This window comes from Sparus aurata, chromosome 10 (assembly GCF_900880675.1).
Source record: "Sparus aurata chromosome 10, fSpaAur1.1, whole genome shotgun sequence".
NCBI classification, from domain to species: Eukaryota; Metazoa; Chordata; class Actinopteri; order Spariformes; family Sparidae; genus Sparus; species Sparus aurata.
In genome coordinates this window covers 25,766,406-25,785,664 of record NC_044196.1, presented here as the reverse complement: position 1 = coordinate 25,785,664, position 19,259 = coordinate 25,766,406, and the positions used below count along the sequence as shown (strand labels likewise).

At 40.9% G+C, this 19,259-nt stretch overlaps 1 protein-coding gene across 1 annotated transcript in view; it reads left to right on the top strand.

Annotated features, from left to right (window-relative positions):
- The first annotated feature begins 322 nt into the window (after positions 1-322).
- Positions 323-19,259, top strand: part of tbc1d14 (TBC1 domain family, member 14) — a 121,849-nt gene continuing 102,912 nt past the window's right edge. The window contains exons 1-3 of the mRNA XM_030430666.1: positions 323-442; positions 766-921; positions 4,093-4,867. Of these exons, the coding sequence (XP_030286526.1) occupies positions 873-921; positions 4,093-4,867 (824 nt within the window). The 5' untranslated portion in view covers positions 323-442; positions 766-872. The remainder of the gene's footprint in view (positions 443-765; positions 922-4,092; positions 4,868-19,259) is intronic.

The window sequence follows — 19,259 nt, the reverse complement described above, 5'->3', positions numbered from 1 at the left end:
GTGTTTGCCAGTCACCCATAAGACACATTTAACCGCTCTAAAGATGCGTCAGCTTCCGGAATATGGGTTTTTGTCACACATGTTCCAGGTGCTCAATTTAAAAAAAATAAATACATTTATAAAGAGCACTCCTTATATCTGTGCCGAGCATAATTTTGGACCACTCGATATTATACAATTAAACAATACAATATTAACAGTACAGTAATTTTTAACCTTACCAACAGTAATTTAAAATCTTATGGAACAACTGTAGTGTACGGGGTAACCGTAACCAAAAACGTCTATGTTGTCAGACTGTAGGCGCTCAGGTTGCGAAGTCGATTATTAATGCCTTCATGTCCAGACAGGTGAATCCATCGACGCTGAACATTCTTGACTCGATTGCGCTGCACTCACGGTACAACTTTGTTTTAAAATGGCGGCGGAAGCTTCGAGACAGGTACGAAATGATAACAACACCGGATAAACTTGTAAATTTCGTTGCTAATGTAATTAGCTAAACACCGTAGAAGTGTTTTCTCTCTAGCAGTGATGCTGTGAGAGCGAAACATGTCTATCGCTTTTAAAACTTTCATTTGGTTGTACTTGAGGAAGCGCTGGTAAAAGCAGTAAGTTGGCGTCCGCAGCAAGTGCACTCCTGGCAAGCAAGTCCGGTTTGACGTGTTGTTTCTGTTTACGGGGGCCCTTTAGTTTTCATGAAGAGGTGAATTCACGTTTGTCCCGATAATTGACCTCATACTGGTGCTGTTTTTGTACACCAAGCTGCGCTGAGAAGACAAGTGATGGTGGTAAAGCAGTAGTCACAGCATCATCATGGACCGCCCCGGCCGGCGGTTACCTGCCACCCACCTGTAGCATCAATCGGCTGAATGGCGAACACGACGCTCGCTACCCAGGATCGGAGGGACAGCCGCTGCGGTAGGTGACTAGGATGTGCTGTCACAGGTCTCTTATGTATATACCATGTTTGACACACATACAACTTAAACTCTGTACTGCTCTCCATTGAACATCAGAGGTCACGCCATACAGCCTTCAAAAATGTTGGAAGTCAAATTCAGCATCGGATATTGTAAATTTCTACTTCCATTAAAACACGAAACGAGCATTTTTGGAATTATTCAAAGCCAGTCTTCAATTCGGCATATATTTAATATGCTAAAGCTAAAATAAAACTTACATTTAAACCAAACAGTACAATTTCATTTTGTGACTTGTGTAAACCCAGGCTTTAGGTCTGCCAGACCACTGTCCTTATTCGGCATACATTTAAAGTATCAAGAGGCACTTGCTAAGATAGTAGTACATTTAACCCAAGAGTTGATCAACCATGATTCACAATCTTTGTGAATTGTTGAACCCGGTCTTCAATTTGGAACTTTTTTCTGCTGGGACTGGTTCATTGTTCATCACCATCCCACCAGATGTACTTGTAGGACAGTGGCTTGAAACTTGTTCCAAACAATGAAAATGTCATGAAATTAAATGTTTGATTAGTTAAAATCAAACCTGTACTGTATGTGTTACACGCATTGGCTGAGGAAGTGTAAAGCGCTTTAACTCAAATTGCACAATCTGTGATGTTCTCTTACCAAATATGAACGTGATGTTGCATTTCCTCATGATGTCTGCCTATTCATAACAGTATCATGACTTACAGAACAAACTGTGTGTGTGTGTTACTAAAATGGGTGGGACAGTTAATTAGGTAATCGCAGCAAACTTGGCAGTCATCATGACAATAAAAACAAAAGCATGCATGTTTATGCTGGTGTGGCTTACAGTTGACTGCTAATGTGTTTTCATGCTTGGTTGGCAAAACCTGATGAGTAACATTGCATTTCCATGTGTATAATGCATATCAGACAAGATCCTTCTGACTTAAATTAAACTTTCTTTCTTTTTTGACATTTATTGGTGACCTCTGGTTGTAGATTATTTCCACAGTGGCACAGGAACAACCTGTTGCAGTGTTTTGGGACAAAGTCTACCAGCCTCACATGACAACCTGCAGGTCAGGGTTTAGAGCTTGGCTAAGAATCTGGCTTTGTGGGCATTAGGCTCTGTGTTCAGATTTCACCTCCAGAGTGTATTTATTTTGTCCTCCTATTTTAACTGCTTATTTATTTTACCTTATTCGACATGTCTTTTATACATACATACTACATAGAACATTGTAGTGCATGTATTGTAAGTTGCCAAATGTATCTGAAGCAGCAAAGATTCATCAAAATTCTACCAGCCAGTGTGTCTCTGTGCATGGGAGTCATGAGCTCTACTAATGTAGCCTGAGAGCCCAGACACTCTTGCTTTAGCTTAGCTTCCCTGCTGGTGTTAAATCATGATGTAGCCCAACTGGGGCCCTGTTCACATTACAGTGCAGACTCCAGTTACAGTCTGGTTACTGTGGGATTAGTTTTCACTTCACAAAGCTTCCACATCCATCTTATCTGGTGCCCTGTTTAATTAGAAGGCACCTTTATTAATATTGTATTAAGAAGAACTGCCGTTGTCATAAACAAGATCACATGCGTTGTGCAAAACAGGCAATTGTGCAAACTCTGGGCTGAAACTAAGCATCTAAGGTGGCCCTGGGATCTCTGTGCTCCTGCTACAGACCACCCTTTGAGCCCTTTTTCTGCATTGTGCACGTATTACTCAGTAATTGCAATTTGTTTGTGGAGACATGATTAAGCACTTATTTGTTTAGGAATATATCGCATGTGTGCACAAGATAATTTGAAATGTAGCTCAGAGGATCCCTTAATATTACACAATAATGCAGGTGCACTTTATATTGTGATTCCTTGGTGCGCATCACATTAACAAACAAATCAACAATTACTTACAACTGCAAACTAACTGCCAGATGGTGAACCCTCCTGGTCCAACTTTGCTTCGTTGGTTATTAGCCTTTATACAGTTTCCCAGAGTCCAAAGTGATGTCTTCAAATCTCTTTTCCTCAACAGTCCCCAACAGTCCATAGCCCAAAGATATTCACTTTGATTCTTTAAATATTTGAACCATTTTCAATACTTAATTTTTTTTCATGTTGATATTTTTCAGGTATTGTATCAAAGTTGGAAATTCTAATATAGTGACAACAATTAAATATATTCCTATTGTACAATATATAGCATACAATATACATACATACAGTAACAATGACACAAGCTAAAATAAGAACTATGTCACTGGAAGATAATTACAGAGACATGAAATCACAGTAAGGTACCACAAAATACATGCATTAGATAGATCTGTTTTTCTCACCAGGATACAGAATAAGGCATCTGATGTAACTGATATGTTGAAAAAAACACCTGAGATGTCAATTTAAGACAATATTTCGAAAACTTTCAATTTATGTAAAAAGAAAGCCTTCACGTCCTCTGGTACTTCTTTTAGTTGTTCTGAAGTACAGAACAGAATCTTTGTTTTCATGCTCTGAGCCGTTGGGAACATTCTGTCTCATAAGTGCAGCTCAAGGTGTTGCTGTTTTTTAATTATAAAACTGACCTCTGTAGTCCCGCTGTTGAACTGTATTTATGTTTTTTTAAAACCAATTTATGTCATTTTAATATTTTTTCCTAATATTTATTTTAGCTATTACAATTTAAAATCTATAGGTTTTATTTTCATTTTTCAAATTATTTTGTTGCATTTGTCTTATTATGAGATCGTCAGTCATCTGAAAAGCACTCTGAATTGCACTTACCTGTATGAAAGATGCGACACCAATAAAGTCTAATTAATAAAACCATCACTTCATAATGCCTAAAGTGGTTAAAACTCCACATGGTACCTTTTAATAAAAAAAAAAAAAAAATTGCAAGACAAGCAAAAAGCCGATGACAGAACCCTATAAATCAGTAGATGGCTAAGTTCATTTCCTTGTAGCAGGTCAGTCTACAGTTTAGGGGCCTTGATGGGTGAAAAGGTTGCTCTCCCTATGAGCTCAGGTTACATAAGCACCAGCAGGAATTGTTCACTTTTACTTGTCTTAAGTTCCACTTTTAAAACAATTTAATTTCTTTTAGTTAATTAAATACTGGTCAATACTAATCTCATCTGCTATTTATTTGAAGGTGTGTCTGGTGGAACCATGGTGGAAAACGCCTGTGTAGAAAAAGACCCGACTGCTACTGATCTTCAAGATCATATCAACCACCACCACCACGAGCCCAGCATGACCCTGCACAGTGAATGTGTCCTACCCAGTTACAAGCCATCTTGCTCCTCTACTCCCATCTACTACAGCAGCCCTCAGAAAAGCTACTCAGAAATGAACCAGGACTGCCACAGCTTGTCTTCCCAGGACTCTGGAATCCCAACTCTGGAGATCAACCCTCCAGAGCCCATCCGCCACAGCCAAAAAGGCACGGATAATGGAGGCCTCATCCTGGACTCCAGTCACGACTCTCCTGCTACTTTACCCTTAGATGATGATCCCTCTGATGGCAGTTCCTTCCGTAAATCTTCCACCTTTCCCCGCAGCGAGTATGACTCCATCCGCCTCTTCAGCCCCACCCTCAGATTATCAGGGGTGAGCATCGGAGGTGGAGTCTTGAACCGCAGCGATGATATCTCTGTGTGCAGCGTATCCAGTATGAGCACTGAGCTGTCGGTCTCCAATGAAGACATTTTGGATTTCATTGTCACCTCAGACTCCAGTGCCATTGTTACTTTAGAGACGGATGACAGTGGCAACGCTCACTTCTCAGACGTGACGCTATCATCGACACCGGGAGACCCCAGAGATTTATGGAGTCCTTTAAGACCTAATCTGGGGTCAGGAGTCACGCAACAGCAAGAGGATGGCAGGCAGAAGAAACTGGGACCTCTAGCAAGCTTATTCAACAAGTAAGTTCAGATATGGTTCAAAATAAAAGTATTTTTAGAGGATAACTCATAATTAGCAGAGGCATTTAGATGTTTTTTTGACCTGAATTGAATTAGAAATCAGTCATTATTCATGTAATCAAATGTTTTGTTAGAATTTGAAAGGCATCTTTATACATTCAACAGCATAGTAGCAGTCAAAAATGTTAAAACACTAAACAACACAGCAGAATATAGGAAGGATAACCAGCCTCTACAAAGTACGCACATGAAGTAAATTAAAAGTACATTCAACATTTACCACAAGAAAATGAATAAACATTTAACATTTACCAGAAGGAGTATATACATACTCATATAGGTCTACATACAAACAAGTAGTTGCAGTAAGGGATACTGAATGAAGCGGCAAATAAAACATAAATGGAAAAAATAAATAAATAAGTAAATAAAAACAAAATATTTATCATAACAAATAAAAATAAGATAAATAAACATAGAAATTAATACAAGTAATGGGTAAATGCATCAGGCCAAATGTTATCTAAGCAAAGAAATAAAGTGCTACTAATGTTGAAAGTCTTACAACCTAGCTAAATTTGGCAAACTGTTAGGTGCCATTAATAATTTGTAAAGGACATAATATGAAACTCAACAGGGAACATTAACCAAAGAAAGAAACACGACCTGGGGGGGGGCCTCATACCAAAAGGCCTTTGAGATCCGCCACTGTCTGAGCCCAGCGCATTATCACTTCCTACTTTGCCCCATGGATGCGTGCTGTAGACAGTTCCAGATGCGCAACATCAATGAAAAAGAAGCCACTGTCGTCGAGTTAGTGTATGAAGAGGTTTCCACCCAGTTGCAACTAACTTTTTAGCTGCTGTCCGGCCAGCCAGAAACACGCTTTTGGGATTTTTGAAGTTTCAGCTGACAGACATCATTTGAAATAAAAACAGATGGGGACAGTGGTACAGGGATGGACATTAACAAGGACAATTCTCCCTCTACCATTTTCCAAAAATTAGCAACACCTGGGCATTCTCAAATCACATGGAAAAACATACCTACTGTGCCTAGATAGACATAGTGTACAGTTTGGGTTATCTTTAAGTTTCATACTGTAAAGTTTACAAGGAGTCATATATGTTCGGTGAAGGAAATTTAAGTGGATCTGTTGGTGGTCGGGATTTCTGGATGACTGTATCCCAGACACCATCCCAGCTGAAGTCAGGGTTCAGGTCAGGTCAGGTCATCTTCCTGCCAAGATGCATCCACTGGCAGAGAAACGTATGAATTTTCCAGGAAATAGCGATACAATTTAGACACAGTTTTTCTTGATTCCCAGGCCTGACACAAAACCTTGATCAAAGAGTGCTCCTCCAGTGGACCTTGCCATGGTACCCCATATGTTTTTCATGGAATGTTGGTTCTTCAAAGGAGTATAGGCCCCTGTCACCAATGAATCCCCTTGTTTTACCGCTGGCGACATTTACCAAACTTAATTGCAGATTTACCAATCAACAAACGATAATTATAATAGATGGGTGAATAAGGGGTCCAATTCCACACTTTTTTTTCTGCCACCGTCAAGACTGCTAGTAAGTGAGACACAGTGGGCCCAAAGTGGAGATTTTCTTATGGGAATATTAGAGAATAAGATTTCATTCAGTTTCAATGGAAGAACCATATTCTTTTCCAGTGCACGCCATGAAGTCTCGATTCTATTGTTGAACCAGCTGATCAAAGGGCGCAGAGTGAAGGCCCAGTGATATAGCTGAAGGTTAGGCATTGACAAGGCAGAGATAAGAAAGCTGACTTTGTCCAATTTATTCTGTACCTAGATATATCACTGAAACATTGGAAAATAGACAGAACATTAGGTGGGGACTGCTGAGCGTTACCTAAATACAAGAGGATATCATCATATTATTGGATTGATACCTTTGGCCATTTGGGTTGTCTGAGCCAGAGGCTCCAGAGAGAGTGCAAACAGAAGTGGACTTAAAGGGCAACTCCTTGCAATGTTAAACAAGGAGGAACAAGTTCTACCTATCAGTACCATAGCTGTTGGATTGTTATATAAAACTCTAATCATATGTATGAAATGAGGCCCCAACTCAAAAACCTCCAGTACTGAACAGAGATACTGCCACTCCAAACGGTCAAATGCTTTCATAGCATCTAATGAGAAGACAGCTGAAGGCGGTGGTAATGAGGAGGCCCTGTGTGTGATATACCAATCACCTCACATTATCTGATGGCTGCCTGGATCTAATGAATCCTGTTTGGTCACAATTAATATTTTTTGTCATTAAAGGTTGGAGCCTACGTGCAAGGAGCATAGCATACATTTTAATCAGCATTTAAAAGGGATAAAGGTTTAATTGGCACATTCAGAAGGATCTTTTTTTTTTTTTAGTAACAGTGAAATGATAACTATATTCATATCTCTGGAAAAGGAGCCTTTCTTTAGGGACGCGTATCATGTCAAGAAATAAGGGGCCCAGACTATGCCAGGAAGCTGTGTAAAATTCTGGGGGGATCCCAGCCAGACCAGGTGATTTACCCCTGTGCATATCAACAACTGCTGCTTTAAGCGCCACTAAAGTAATAGGGGCATTTAAACTTTGGGAACCATCATCTGTCATTCTGGGTAATTGGAAACGTGCCTAAAACACACCAGGCAAAAATAAGTCAATTTGTGAAAAGGAATTGTGCCTTGCTGATAGATGAGTAAAATCTCTGGAGGCAGGATTTACCATAAGCCACAAATCCACCACACCAATTTACCATACACCACAAATCCACCACACCAATTTGACCAAGAGCATAAAGCTTCAGAGCTGTTTTTGTTTTTTGTTTTCAGATCGTCCAGATCTATCAAGAGAGTGGCCCACTACAGCGTTGAAATCAGCACCTATGATGAACTTAAAGTCTGAGAGGTCTAACAGAATTTTAGTTATCTGTTCATAGAAATATGAGACAAAGACATTAGGAGCATAGAGCGATACAAGTGCAATGTCTGTATTTTCTATGTAAATTTTGGTGAAAGCTAATCTGCCTTTATTGTCAGACCACGTATCCAGCAATTTAAAGCGCAAATTACAATGGCAAATAATTGCTACTCCTTTGGTTTTATTAGTGGCAGAAGAATGAGCAAGTATCTGGAAAAATCTGTTTTGATAAACGATTCACAACACGTCTGACAATATGAGTTTCTTGTAGCAATATGGGCTCCTTGTTTACGAAGGAAGTCTAAAATAGCAACTCTTTTCACTGGATTATTTAAACCCCTTGCATTGAGACTCAGGACTTTCAACTGGAGACAATCAGCCATTACAATATAAAAATTGAGGCAAAAGGAGGGCAGAGGAATTGAGGGCTATGGAGATAAATCACAGACTGATGAAGGGGAGGGGGAAAGGAAAGCCTCTGGATCTGCAACAACTAAGGAACCTCTGAACAACACAAATAGAAACACAAAACAAGGAGAAGACAAGAACACCAGTGTCTGTAACTCCTATGGAGAGGAAAATAGGATGGCCTAACTATCACTCTAAAACACAAGGAGGTGGCAAAAAACACTTCTTAATCTAGCTTGAAAAAGAAAAAGACTTACTCGATTAATCAGATAATCACCAAAAGGTGGCATTCGGAGATCGACACTTCTCGACTGGCAAGATGGCAGAGTGTAAAATACAAGTAAAGTGAGTTGTTCAAAAACTTTCTTTTTAGTAAACTCTGTGTACAGAAACAATGTTCTCAATGCTCAAGTTTATGTATAGAGACCCTGGTGATACGACGAGCTAAGTTTCATGTTGTGTTGAACCTTTTTTTGTGTTTTAAAAATAGCGATTTTGATGCTATCATAGTAGTTCCCTAGCACTCCCAGTGAAAATGGTTTTGACCCGAAAACAAAAATACAGTCAATCTTAAAAATGGCGCTTTCGTCGTAGTTGTGCTTTTAAACGAAAGTTTGACTCGGGTACATTCACAAAAAGACCCTAGGTTGCTTTTTGGTGAGAGTTTTGCTTTAAACTGTTAACTCACACAGTAGCTCTGGTAGTGGTTCAGTAGTGTTTGAACTGTAGTAACTCTCCGTCTTCTTCACACTGACCTCTTCGGCCTCTTTCCCAGTTTTTTGCTGCTCCTGTTGCTGTCACTCATCCTCCAGAGCCGGTCTTTGCTGCAAGAGTGTTAAAGCAAAACTCTCGCCAGCTGAAAGAAGGTCAGGCTGGCTGACACTGCTCCACCACCTTGCTGGTCTGCTTCCCGTAACAAGCCCAAAGATACTGCAGCTGTGACAGCCAAAGTGACAGTGTGTTTACTGGCAGGGAAACTATGGCTCACAATCTAATGTATCAGCTCTGCTGCTGAGTGTTTGTTTGCTTTTACAAAACACAACCTGAAAATATTTAGAGCTGTCCCAAACGATTATTTTTCAAACGATTAATCTAGCGATTATTTTTTCCATTAGTCGACTAATCTAACGATTAATTTAATGTTACATGACCAAACAAAAGTAACATAGTAACTGTAACTGTCGTTGGTAACTTATATGAGAAAAAAAAAACGCAGTTGTAGGCGGAGCAGCGTCTGTCCTCCCGCCTGTCCTACCAACTCTTCGTCACATTTCTGCCCGAAAAACAGCGTCTGTCACCGGCAAAAACCTTTAACTCACTCAAGTGGTTGTGTTGATAGAAATCACCACGATGGTCAGCCCTCCTGACCGAGAATTCAGTGAACTTTCCCCCAGAAAACAGCCTCCGTCCCCGCAAGTGACAGTCACGCAGCGACCTGTTTACTGATAACGATTATGTAATAATGTAATTTAGCACGAAAAACGTAACTCTTTCACCTTCCAGGATGTTTAGGGGGCCAGGTTCTCAATCACTACACATTATAAACGGTCCGCGGGTTTAGATTGACACCGGGGACACATGGGAAACACCCCAACGTCATCATCATGAGCGGCTGCGTGGCTTTCTGTGTGAATTACATGGCGGTTTGTCTTTATTCCAGCGGTGCTTCGCTCTGTGTGAATGACCAACGACGGAGAATTGACGAACCGCCGCTGCGGCGTTAATGTAGCGTCTCTGTGTGAGAGGGGCTATTCTCAGCCTCCGTGGGTACTACCACTTCCTATGTGGGTCGACACAAATTATTCATGTCGACGAATTCTTGTCGTCGATTACGATTATTCTCAACACACAGTTATGAAATAAAAGCATGTCAGTTATGATGGCAGAGATTTTTGAAGCGCTAGTAGTCTGCTGGACAACAACGGGGTGGAGAGTGGTGGGACCTGTAGCAGAGTGTGTTTTCTCCTGTCCTCCCATTCCACAACCATTCCCATTGTGATAGATATTATTTATATGTAGACTATTTATCGTGATGATAAAATACTGTGAGATTGTAGTATTTTTACATATCTAGTGTATAAACATTTAATAAGTGGCATGACACACTAAATTGTAGTTGTATGCAACTTATTAATGTATTTGTCAAAAACTTGTACTCCTAATCATGCAAATGTCCATGTATCTGCTTACAACTACCTCACAGTGTGTAAACCATTAATCAAATGTTTTTGTAGTCCATTTTAATGAGGCGTTAAAGTTCAACATTTCAAAGTTCAACACATAGTGTTGCCACTAATGTTGAAATGTGATTGTTCTTGATTAACAGTTTAAAGCAAAAATTATTACACTTTTTTTTATATATATATATTGCATCATCGCGAGAGAAGACATTCTCCTTCATGTGTCACTCTTGTTAAAAAATATCATTACAATACATTATATGCCAAATGTTATGTTGCTATGAGTGTAAAACAAAAAATAACGAGCATTGTAGATCAGTGCAATGTTTATCTATTCTGTATTTCCCCTCATCACAGACTCTTTGTTGGATGTCTTATAGAAGTAGGCATTACTCAAAGTAGCTTTCCAAACTTGCTTAGCCAATATGTCCCTCTCACCCCTCCCACCACTCTTGCGTATTACAGCTCACCCTGAATGTGACCCTTGCTTCTGCTTAAAGGTCCCATATTATGCTGTTTTTCATCAATTTCACACAGCTGTCAGAGGTCCAACAACTCTGTATTCGATATGCATTGCCCAAAACCCATCCGTGGTCCTGAATTTCAGCTGTCTAAAAGTCGCTCAAGTGAGCTCTACTGAGAGCAGGCTGTTTCTGTGACTGCACCTTTAAATGCTATTGAGCTCCGTCTGTGAACGCCTACTTGGAGAGCCTTGCCTGCTACATGTCACTCTCAGGAAGACATTGCCTCTTACGCTAGCGGTAGCATGCGCTAATGTTATGTGTATATGTATCACTATGGCTCGCGGAGATGCTTTCGTTCAACTGAACCAGTTTGACCCAGAATCGGACACAGGAGGAGAGGCTCCTGAAGAAGTACAGACTCTGTGGCTGCAGCAGGACGTTTCAGAACTGTTAGTGTGTCTGAATAGTGTTAGTCTGTTCTAGAGCTGCAACGATTACTTGAGTAACTGGAATAATTCAGTTACAAAAAATAGTCGAAGCAAAATCTCTGCCTCGAGGCTTCATTTAATTCCTATCACCTGAGTTATGTGGCCCGCTTAGCTCAGGGATAATTTTTCCACACGGACTGTTCTTGTGGACACACACCACTACGTTCAGAATTGAGTTAGCACGATGGCGGAGAGCCAAGAAGCCGTCCATAAAAGTCAATGAATGTCCAAAGTTTTAGATTATTTCCCACTTAAAAAAGAAGATAACGTCTCTCACTCTCCCTCACGCACGGGTGCGCACACAAACAAACACACACCTTTACTGCCGGTGTTAGGAATAGTTGGAATAAATACCTGTATGTTTTTTTTCAGGAATAAAAGCCAATAGCTTGGTCTATTTAACAGGCCTGTCTTTTATGCATTATTTTGTATTGCTGTTTTGGGGCGACTGTGGCTCAGGTGGTAGAGCGGGTTCGATTCCCGTCCGGCCAGTTGGGTCATGGTCGTTGTGTCCTTGGGCAAGACACTTCACCCACTTGCCTCGTGTGAATGTGTATGACTGCTGTATGTTTGAGGTGGTGGTCGGAGGGCCTGTAGGCGCTGAATGGCTGAATGACTACCATGTAGCTAATGGCTAACAGCTAGTGAAAGCTGTGTTTGTCTCCAACACACAGTGCGTTTACATGCACAGTTTAGTTGGATTACAGCCATAGTTCGACTATGCTACTCAATCAGACAACTGCAATTATCCAAGTATACATGCCGGTGAGAAAATCGGATTATTGGGCCGGAGCATGCCATACCCCGGTACGCTAGGTGGCGCTGTACCCATTTCAACTAGTGGTAACAGAGTTACCTCCGGCTGACCTCTTTACATCACCAGCTGCCTCGGCTTTCAAGAAAGATGGCGTACGAAGAGCGAGACGAAGCTACATCTTTGTACATTTCGTATATGGTGTACATGATACAAACTAGGTGCACAATGACGCTCTTATGAAGGTATTATTGGTGCAAAAGGTTTGAGCACCTGTAACAGTGGATTTTGTAGTTGTGTACAGTGATTATGTATGTGTATCAGTAAATGTGTAGTCACATACTTTATAAATTGTATACTTGTAGAATTGTTTCTGTCCACTAATACAACACAACACTTACACATTCACAAATTCTTAATTACAGGTGCACAAATCCTATTTTACAAGTCACAGATTAAAAAACTGACACACTCACATTTATGCTCCATTTGTTGTAGTATATTTGGTGCAAAACAAATTTGTGCACCTGTATCAGCAGTGTTTCCCCTACCATTCTGTTGGAGGGGCGGCCCGCCCCGCCAACGCAGGGCCCCCGCCCCCCTTGAAAAACGTGAAAAACTAGGCGCCAACCCGCGCTTGTTGTCTGTTTCTCTGCACACTGTCGGATGCTATTTACATTTTACACTTTTCATTCAAATAAGCTAACGTAGCTGCCACAGATGTTTATTTTCATCTATGAGACCTACATTTATCTTCCGAAATGAAGCTATCCAGACGTGTTTAATCTCCAAAAAGCTGCAGGTAAATTAATCGGCTCATGTTCTTCTACCGATATAACGGTGAATTTTGACCACAGATCACCTCAGCAGACCCGGGCTGGGCTGCTCCGCCGCTCCGCTACAGGTGCGGCTGGTCTGGATTTCTCCCACCACGTCGGAGCAAATGTGCAAACAAGCGTTATTAGGATAAACTGGCAGCACAACGGGGAACTAAACGGCTACTTTCTCACACGAAAAAGCTTTAAAACCTGATGTTACGGGCGGAATTTAAAACAGAGTTACGGCGGTTTCAAGTTAGCCATAGCGAGGGGAGGTTCGCTTCCTGTTTATAAAATAAAAGTGCAAATTCTATCCTTATGGTTTTCTTTATAATTAAAGGACAACGGGTGTTTTTTTTTTTTTGTGAAAATGAACAGAAGTGCGTTACTTACTACGGCTGGCTTGGGTAGCGCCGAATTCATCGGAACAAAACTTTAAACAGCTGTTATTATTATGTTATGTAAGCCAGCTTGTATGATCCTTGCAAGATAGCAAGTCAGCTGGCCTTGTATTGATGGCTAAATTTTTAAATATATATATATATATATATATATATATATATATATATATATATATATATATATATATATATATATATATATATAAGTTTTATTTTTTAATTCAGGAATGTTCTGTAGGATCTGCCGGACTCACAAAAAATCCCAGTCCCTACCTAACCTGTCCTGCTGTGGACAGGACAGCTGTCTGTTTTGTTAATGTTGTTCTGTTGTGTTTCAATTGAATTAAATTGTTCTATTCATTACCTTGAGATTTGAGGAGTTGCTGAATGTAAATTTTCAATGTAAAACATTTTCAGCCAGACGAGACCCCCCCCCCCCCCCGCGCGGATACCACCCCGCCAACAAAAAAACCTAGGGGAAACAATGAACAGACAATATGAACTTGTGGACAAAATTTGTATATAATAATTTCCCACGAAAATACGTGTGTTCTTTTAAAACACAAACACAAATCGGTAAGTACAAGTGCGCGAATCTTCCCCATGAGTCACAGATTCTGTTTCCCTTCAACTACAAATCACGAATCACGCCTCCACTGAGATAGGGCTGAACGATATATCGTTATCGTATCTATATCTAGATATGAACATTCAAGATATTCATATCGAAAAAGCAACGATAGAAACGATATAGATTACCCCGCTCGCCCTGCACGTACAGTTCTGGCAGTCACAACAAACATCCTTTTTACGATTGCCCTTGAATGCACCGCTAAGGCCAGCCAACCACAAAGCTTATTTTGTGCTTGCTGTGAATCGACAGCTGAAGCCAACCAATGACAAACATACGAGGGCGGGAGTGAGGGAGACGGAGACTGAGACACACACACAACTTGCCGACTTTCTAGCTAGTTTAGCGACTTTTCAGACCCTCTTAGCGACTTTATTTCTAAAAAGCGACTAGCAACAAATTTAGCGATTTATTCAGATCATCAGGGGAAAGGCGAGAAAGATATTATAATTCTCCAGCTGCTCAGAGTCATCAGTCTGCGGCTCCCCTGCAGCAGTGCTGGCTCTCTGTCCTCTCACACGGCTGCAGGCGGCAGGTGTGTATGTGGTGGGGCTGGCTGGGGCAGCAGGAGCGGATGCTGCGGCTGCTCGCTGAGTGGATTTGAGACCGTATAGCTGCCGTCTACTCTGTTTTGATCCGTTAATTCTCTGACTTCTTAGTCTTTCTAGATTCCACTGGTACTTTACCAGCGATAACCTGAAGCTGCTGAGTCTCGATCTTCACTCTCACTCTTTCTCTTCAGATTAGGATGTCATCGTTCAACTTGTAAAAATGCACATAGTTCGTTTGATCTTCTCCCTCCCTTTACTGTTGTTACTTCAAATATATTTGTCTCTGTAGTGAGTTTGTGATTATTTGGTAAAGATTTCTCTATCAACCATTTGTATATGGCTTAAAATAATCTCTTTATTTTTCTGAAAAATGCTTGGTTTTCACCGAACCCGTAGTCATATCGTATCGTATCGATATTGAGATATCTAGCATGAATATCGAGATATGAAATTTTGTCCATATCGTTCAGCCCTACACTGAGATATGTGGTGCAAAACTATCTGTGCATTCAGTCTACTAGTGCAGTGCCCATAAGAAAAATGTATTCCTATAGAAAAGTGGGAGGTTAAGCAGCTTTTTCATGGATGGCCAAATGAGGCTGTGTTTTAAGGTGGGACGTCAGGGATATTTAGGTTTGTTCTGAAATCCGATATTCCAGGGTATAATTGGCCGTTTTTGACTATTCTTGATTTTGCCATTATATTTCCCCTTAAAAAATATTTGTCATTATTTTGCACATTATTTTTTTAGCACAACCTCACATGTGACTGTACAGTTACTTTTTTATTTTGACATACTGTATTAACACAATGGACCTAAAATCACAAAAAAAACATAAAATCAGAGTAGAAAAAGTTAGATTTTTTTACTGTGAAAACCACAAATATGTTTAACAAACCATGTTTTATTACTTATAATGCAAATATAAATTGTTGTTTGCTAAATATGTGCATACGTCTTAAAAATGTACAAAGTTACATGTAACTATTTAGATTTAAATGCAGGCAATGCTCATTCAGCAGTCTCCTAATTGTTTTGACTCATTAAACAAAAAATTGCACACCCTTGAACCACGCAGCAGCCATGTTGAAACTCTCAGGTCAGTCTGATCCTGATCCGCAGAGATATTTGAGGAATACACACACACACACACACACACACACACACACACACACACACACACACACACATATACATACAGACAGACAGAGATTCCTTGCTTTTATAGAGAGATGGTGCAAAAGGCAGGTACTGATCTGAGATCGACTGACCCCACAGCCAATCAGAGGAGAGCGTGATTCGGCACATACTAAACTAACAGCAGCAGAGTCAGCGTCTCCTGCTAGCTAGCAGGCTAACGATTGTTCAGCGGTGGGTCTCGCTTGCACCGTTTTGCAAAAGTGGACATGTCCGCTGGCTATGGAAGAGGATTAGGGCCACATGTGAATTTTTTTTTTTGTTCTGACTTTAAAGTCAGAATTCTGAGATTAAAGTCAGAATTCTGACTTTAAGGCGCGCAGGTGGTCGAATGGTTAGAGCGCATGCCATAAACTTGGCCGACCCCGGTTCGATTCCGGCCGGAGGTCCTTTGCTGCATGTCACATCCCCCTCTCTCTCCCATATTTCCTATCTGTCTACTGCTTAATAAAGGTGTCTATGCCAAAAAAAAATCTTAAAAAAAAAAAAGAATTCTGACTTTCATCTCAGAATTCTGAGAAAAAAGTCAGAATTCAGACTTTAAAGTCAGAATTAAGAAAAAATTCACATGTTGCCCTAATCCTCTTCTGTAGCTGGCAAATTTCGAGCAAACATGACAATTTGTGTTTCTATACTTTAGCTCCTGTCCTAGCAATGAGCAGTTATTACAGCGACTCCCTTTAGCTTCACCGAAGCTAGCTTTGTCTAGTGTCAAGCTCGTCATTATAAACTGCGGTCAAAGCCAGCCGTGGTTTGCGTTAGCTTGGTCAAATCAGCCGTGTGTGTGTGTGTGTGTGTGTGTGTGTGTGTGTGTGTGTGTGTGTGTGTGTGTGTGTGTGTGTGTGTGTGTGTGCTTACGGCTAGTGATGGGTTAAATGCATAGAATTAGAGATTCACCGATCAGGATTTTTGGGGCCGATCACCGATCACCGATCACCAAAAGCAGTATCTGCCGATCCCGATATTGCCGATCACCGATCACAGTGTCAAATCCATAAATTCTTCTATATTGTTGTCTTGTGAAACTTTCATATATTTAATTAATGATTTTTCTTACACAACATTGACATTGTATTATTAAGTATAAAAATTAGGAGATGAGAAAGTATCATGAATTGACCACCGTTTTATTGCAGGCTGAGGCAATGTGCAATATTTCACACTCTAGAGACTCTCTTAGAGACAACTTGGACTCAGCTTACATAGAGTAACTGTAGCTTACTAGTGGGAATGCATGCAGTCAGGGAGGGAATTTTGTCATTTTAGGGGCAAATCCATTTGGCCTGCACTTTTTTTTTCAGGGGCACCAAGGCCACATGACAGGGCACAAAGGCCACTGAGAAAATGTGTTGATTTACCTTTCAGACTGATACCATAACATCCTTATTTATAATTAGACATGGATTATGTATTAAATTTTTTTTTTAAATACCAATATCAAGTTAATGTTACATTACAAACCAGTTTTTTTGAGTAGGGTTAGGGTGAGGTGAGTTTTGTGACACTACACTGAATATTCGTGTTACTGAATATTTCTCCCAAATAGAAATTCCCCAAAATTAGGGCAAAGCACAGTTTTTCCAAACAAAAAATCTGTAGAATAACCAGCAGGAGACCACTGATGTGTGGAATGATTTTGGTGACACTACACTCTGAATAATAGTGAAGTTACTGAATATTTTTTGTAGTTTCTCTTTTCGGTGTTGCACTTTGTAGACGGTCCCTGCGCCCTCGTCTCACAGACGGCTTATCATACAGACCAGAGTTACTGTCATTTTGATTAACATACGGTTGTAGCTCGTTGTCTACCGTACTACTGTAGGAAAGAGCCGTCACTTGTGTTTTAACAAGGTTTCACTTATGAGTTATTGATCCGGGAAGTTCGAATCTGTGAATATATTTCCAACTTTACCGGACTAAATCCTACCACATAAGTCAGTTACGTATCATGTCAAAATGGGCTGCGCGCGCGCGCTCGCTGTGCTGTAAGTTTCGTTGTTCTGTTTTGAGACGCTGCTGCTGTGTGAGAGGCTTTCACGTGAGATCATCGTAATGATGAGACTCCACCTGCGCGAACTGCGGACTCACTGAAGTTACTGTGAGTGACTACTGTGCACTTAGGTGGCTGTAATTAAAGGCAAGCCTGCTACGCTGACCGGGCCAGGGGCACAGAGGCCACTGTGGCTGTACGATGAGGTTTTTTTTCACGCTGCATCAAGGCCAAAGTGTGGGGCAACAGCGGCCATGGCCACCGTGAAATTCCCACCCTGCATGCAGTCACTGCACTGTCTCTATATTGAAACGTCATCTGATCGGCCTGATTTGATCTATTTTGAGAACTCCGATCAAAACCGATAGGGGCATTATCAGCCGATTGTGATCGGTTGCCGATCGATCGGTGCATCTCTACATAGAATACATTTCAGGTAGGCCTGGGCGATAAACCGAAAATTTACCTATACCGAAATTTATGACGATAACCGACGTCATTTTGGCCATGTAGGTATATTCGGTGTCATAGGCATAACATCCACTAGGGACAGGGGTAATGTTAGGTCCACTTGATTAATCTACCCAGGCATATACCGATGTGCTTATTTTACATTAATTTGATGGCAAACTCCGCCCGCTGATGCAACACCAGCTATGCCAGGTTAGTAATCAAGTGAACCCACTCTCGCTGTGAGTCGCGGACAGTTTGTGTAATGATGCTGCGTTCAAAGGCTGCAACAGGCCACTGTCTTCGGCCGGGCCGGTCCATTGATCAAACATTTGTGTTTTGTTTTTTATTCACTCAAAATAATGACTGTATTTCCAGCTAGAAAGCGCGCATCTCTCTCCTCCTTCCATTGTTGTTTGCATTTGTGTCTCTGCGTGGTCTGACACGTGAGTGTCCTCATGCTGGAAAACGTGACTTCTCGCGTATGTGACGTCACTCCCCGAGACGCAAGAAGAAAGCAAAAATATATATTTTTTACTAAGGAAAATGACAAAACTAGTAACGCGTTACCGGCATCACTGATTGTGTAGCTTAAGTGCAACATGGAGCATGAAGATGTAAAGAAAAAAATAAAAACAGTAGAATTAACTTTGAGCAGGTTTGGAAGAAAGTCGGAGGTGTGGACCCATTTTAAACAAGTCGTGGGCCGTGATAATAATATTTGTCGGCTTTGTCGAGTGCATTAAGTGCGGCACTTGTTGCATTATTCATTAAGATTTCTGTAGTTTAAACAACTCGCAATTGTAGTCGAGAACGTCAGTTATAACAGCCCACGTATTAAACTGTTGTCGGGTTTAAATCGGTCTCGGGCTCATAAACACATTCAGTGTGTCGGGCCGGGCTCGGACACAACGTGCACGGGCTCGGGTCGGGTTTGATTCTAAGCTCTACTCGGGTCCAGCCGCGACTTTACTGAGGTTCACCCAGTGTGAGCAGCAGGAGGACGGTTAGCTCACCTCCCAGAACATGGCACTGAATCACTGGAAACTGATTTAGGGACCGTCATCAAATTACTTAGCATAAATATATTAATACAAAATAATTGCAGTTCTTTCAATATCTT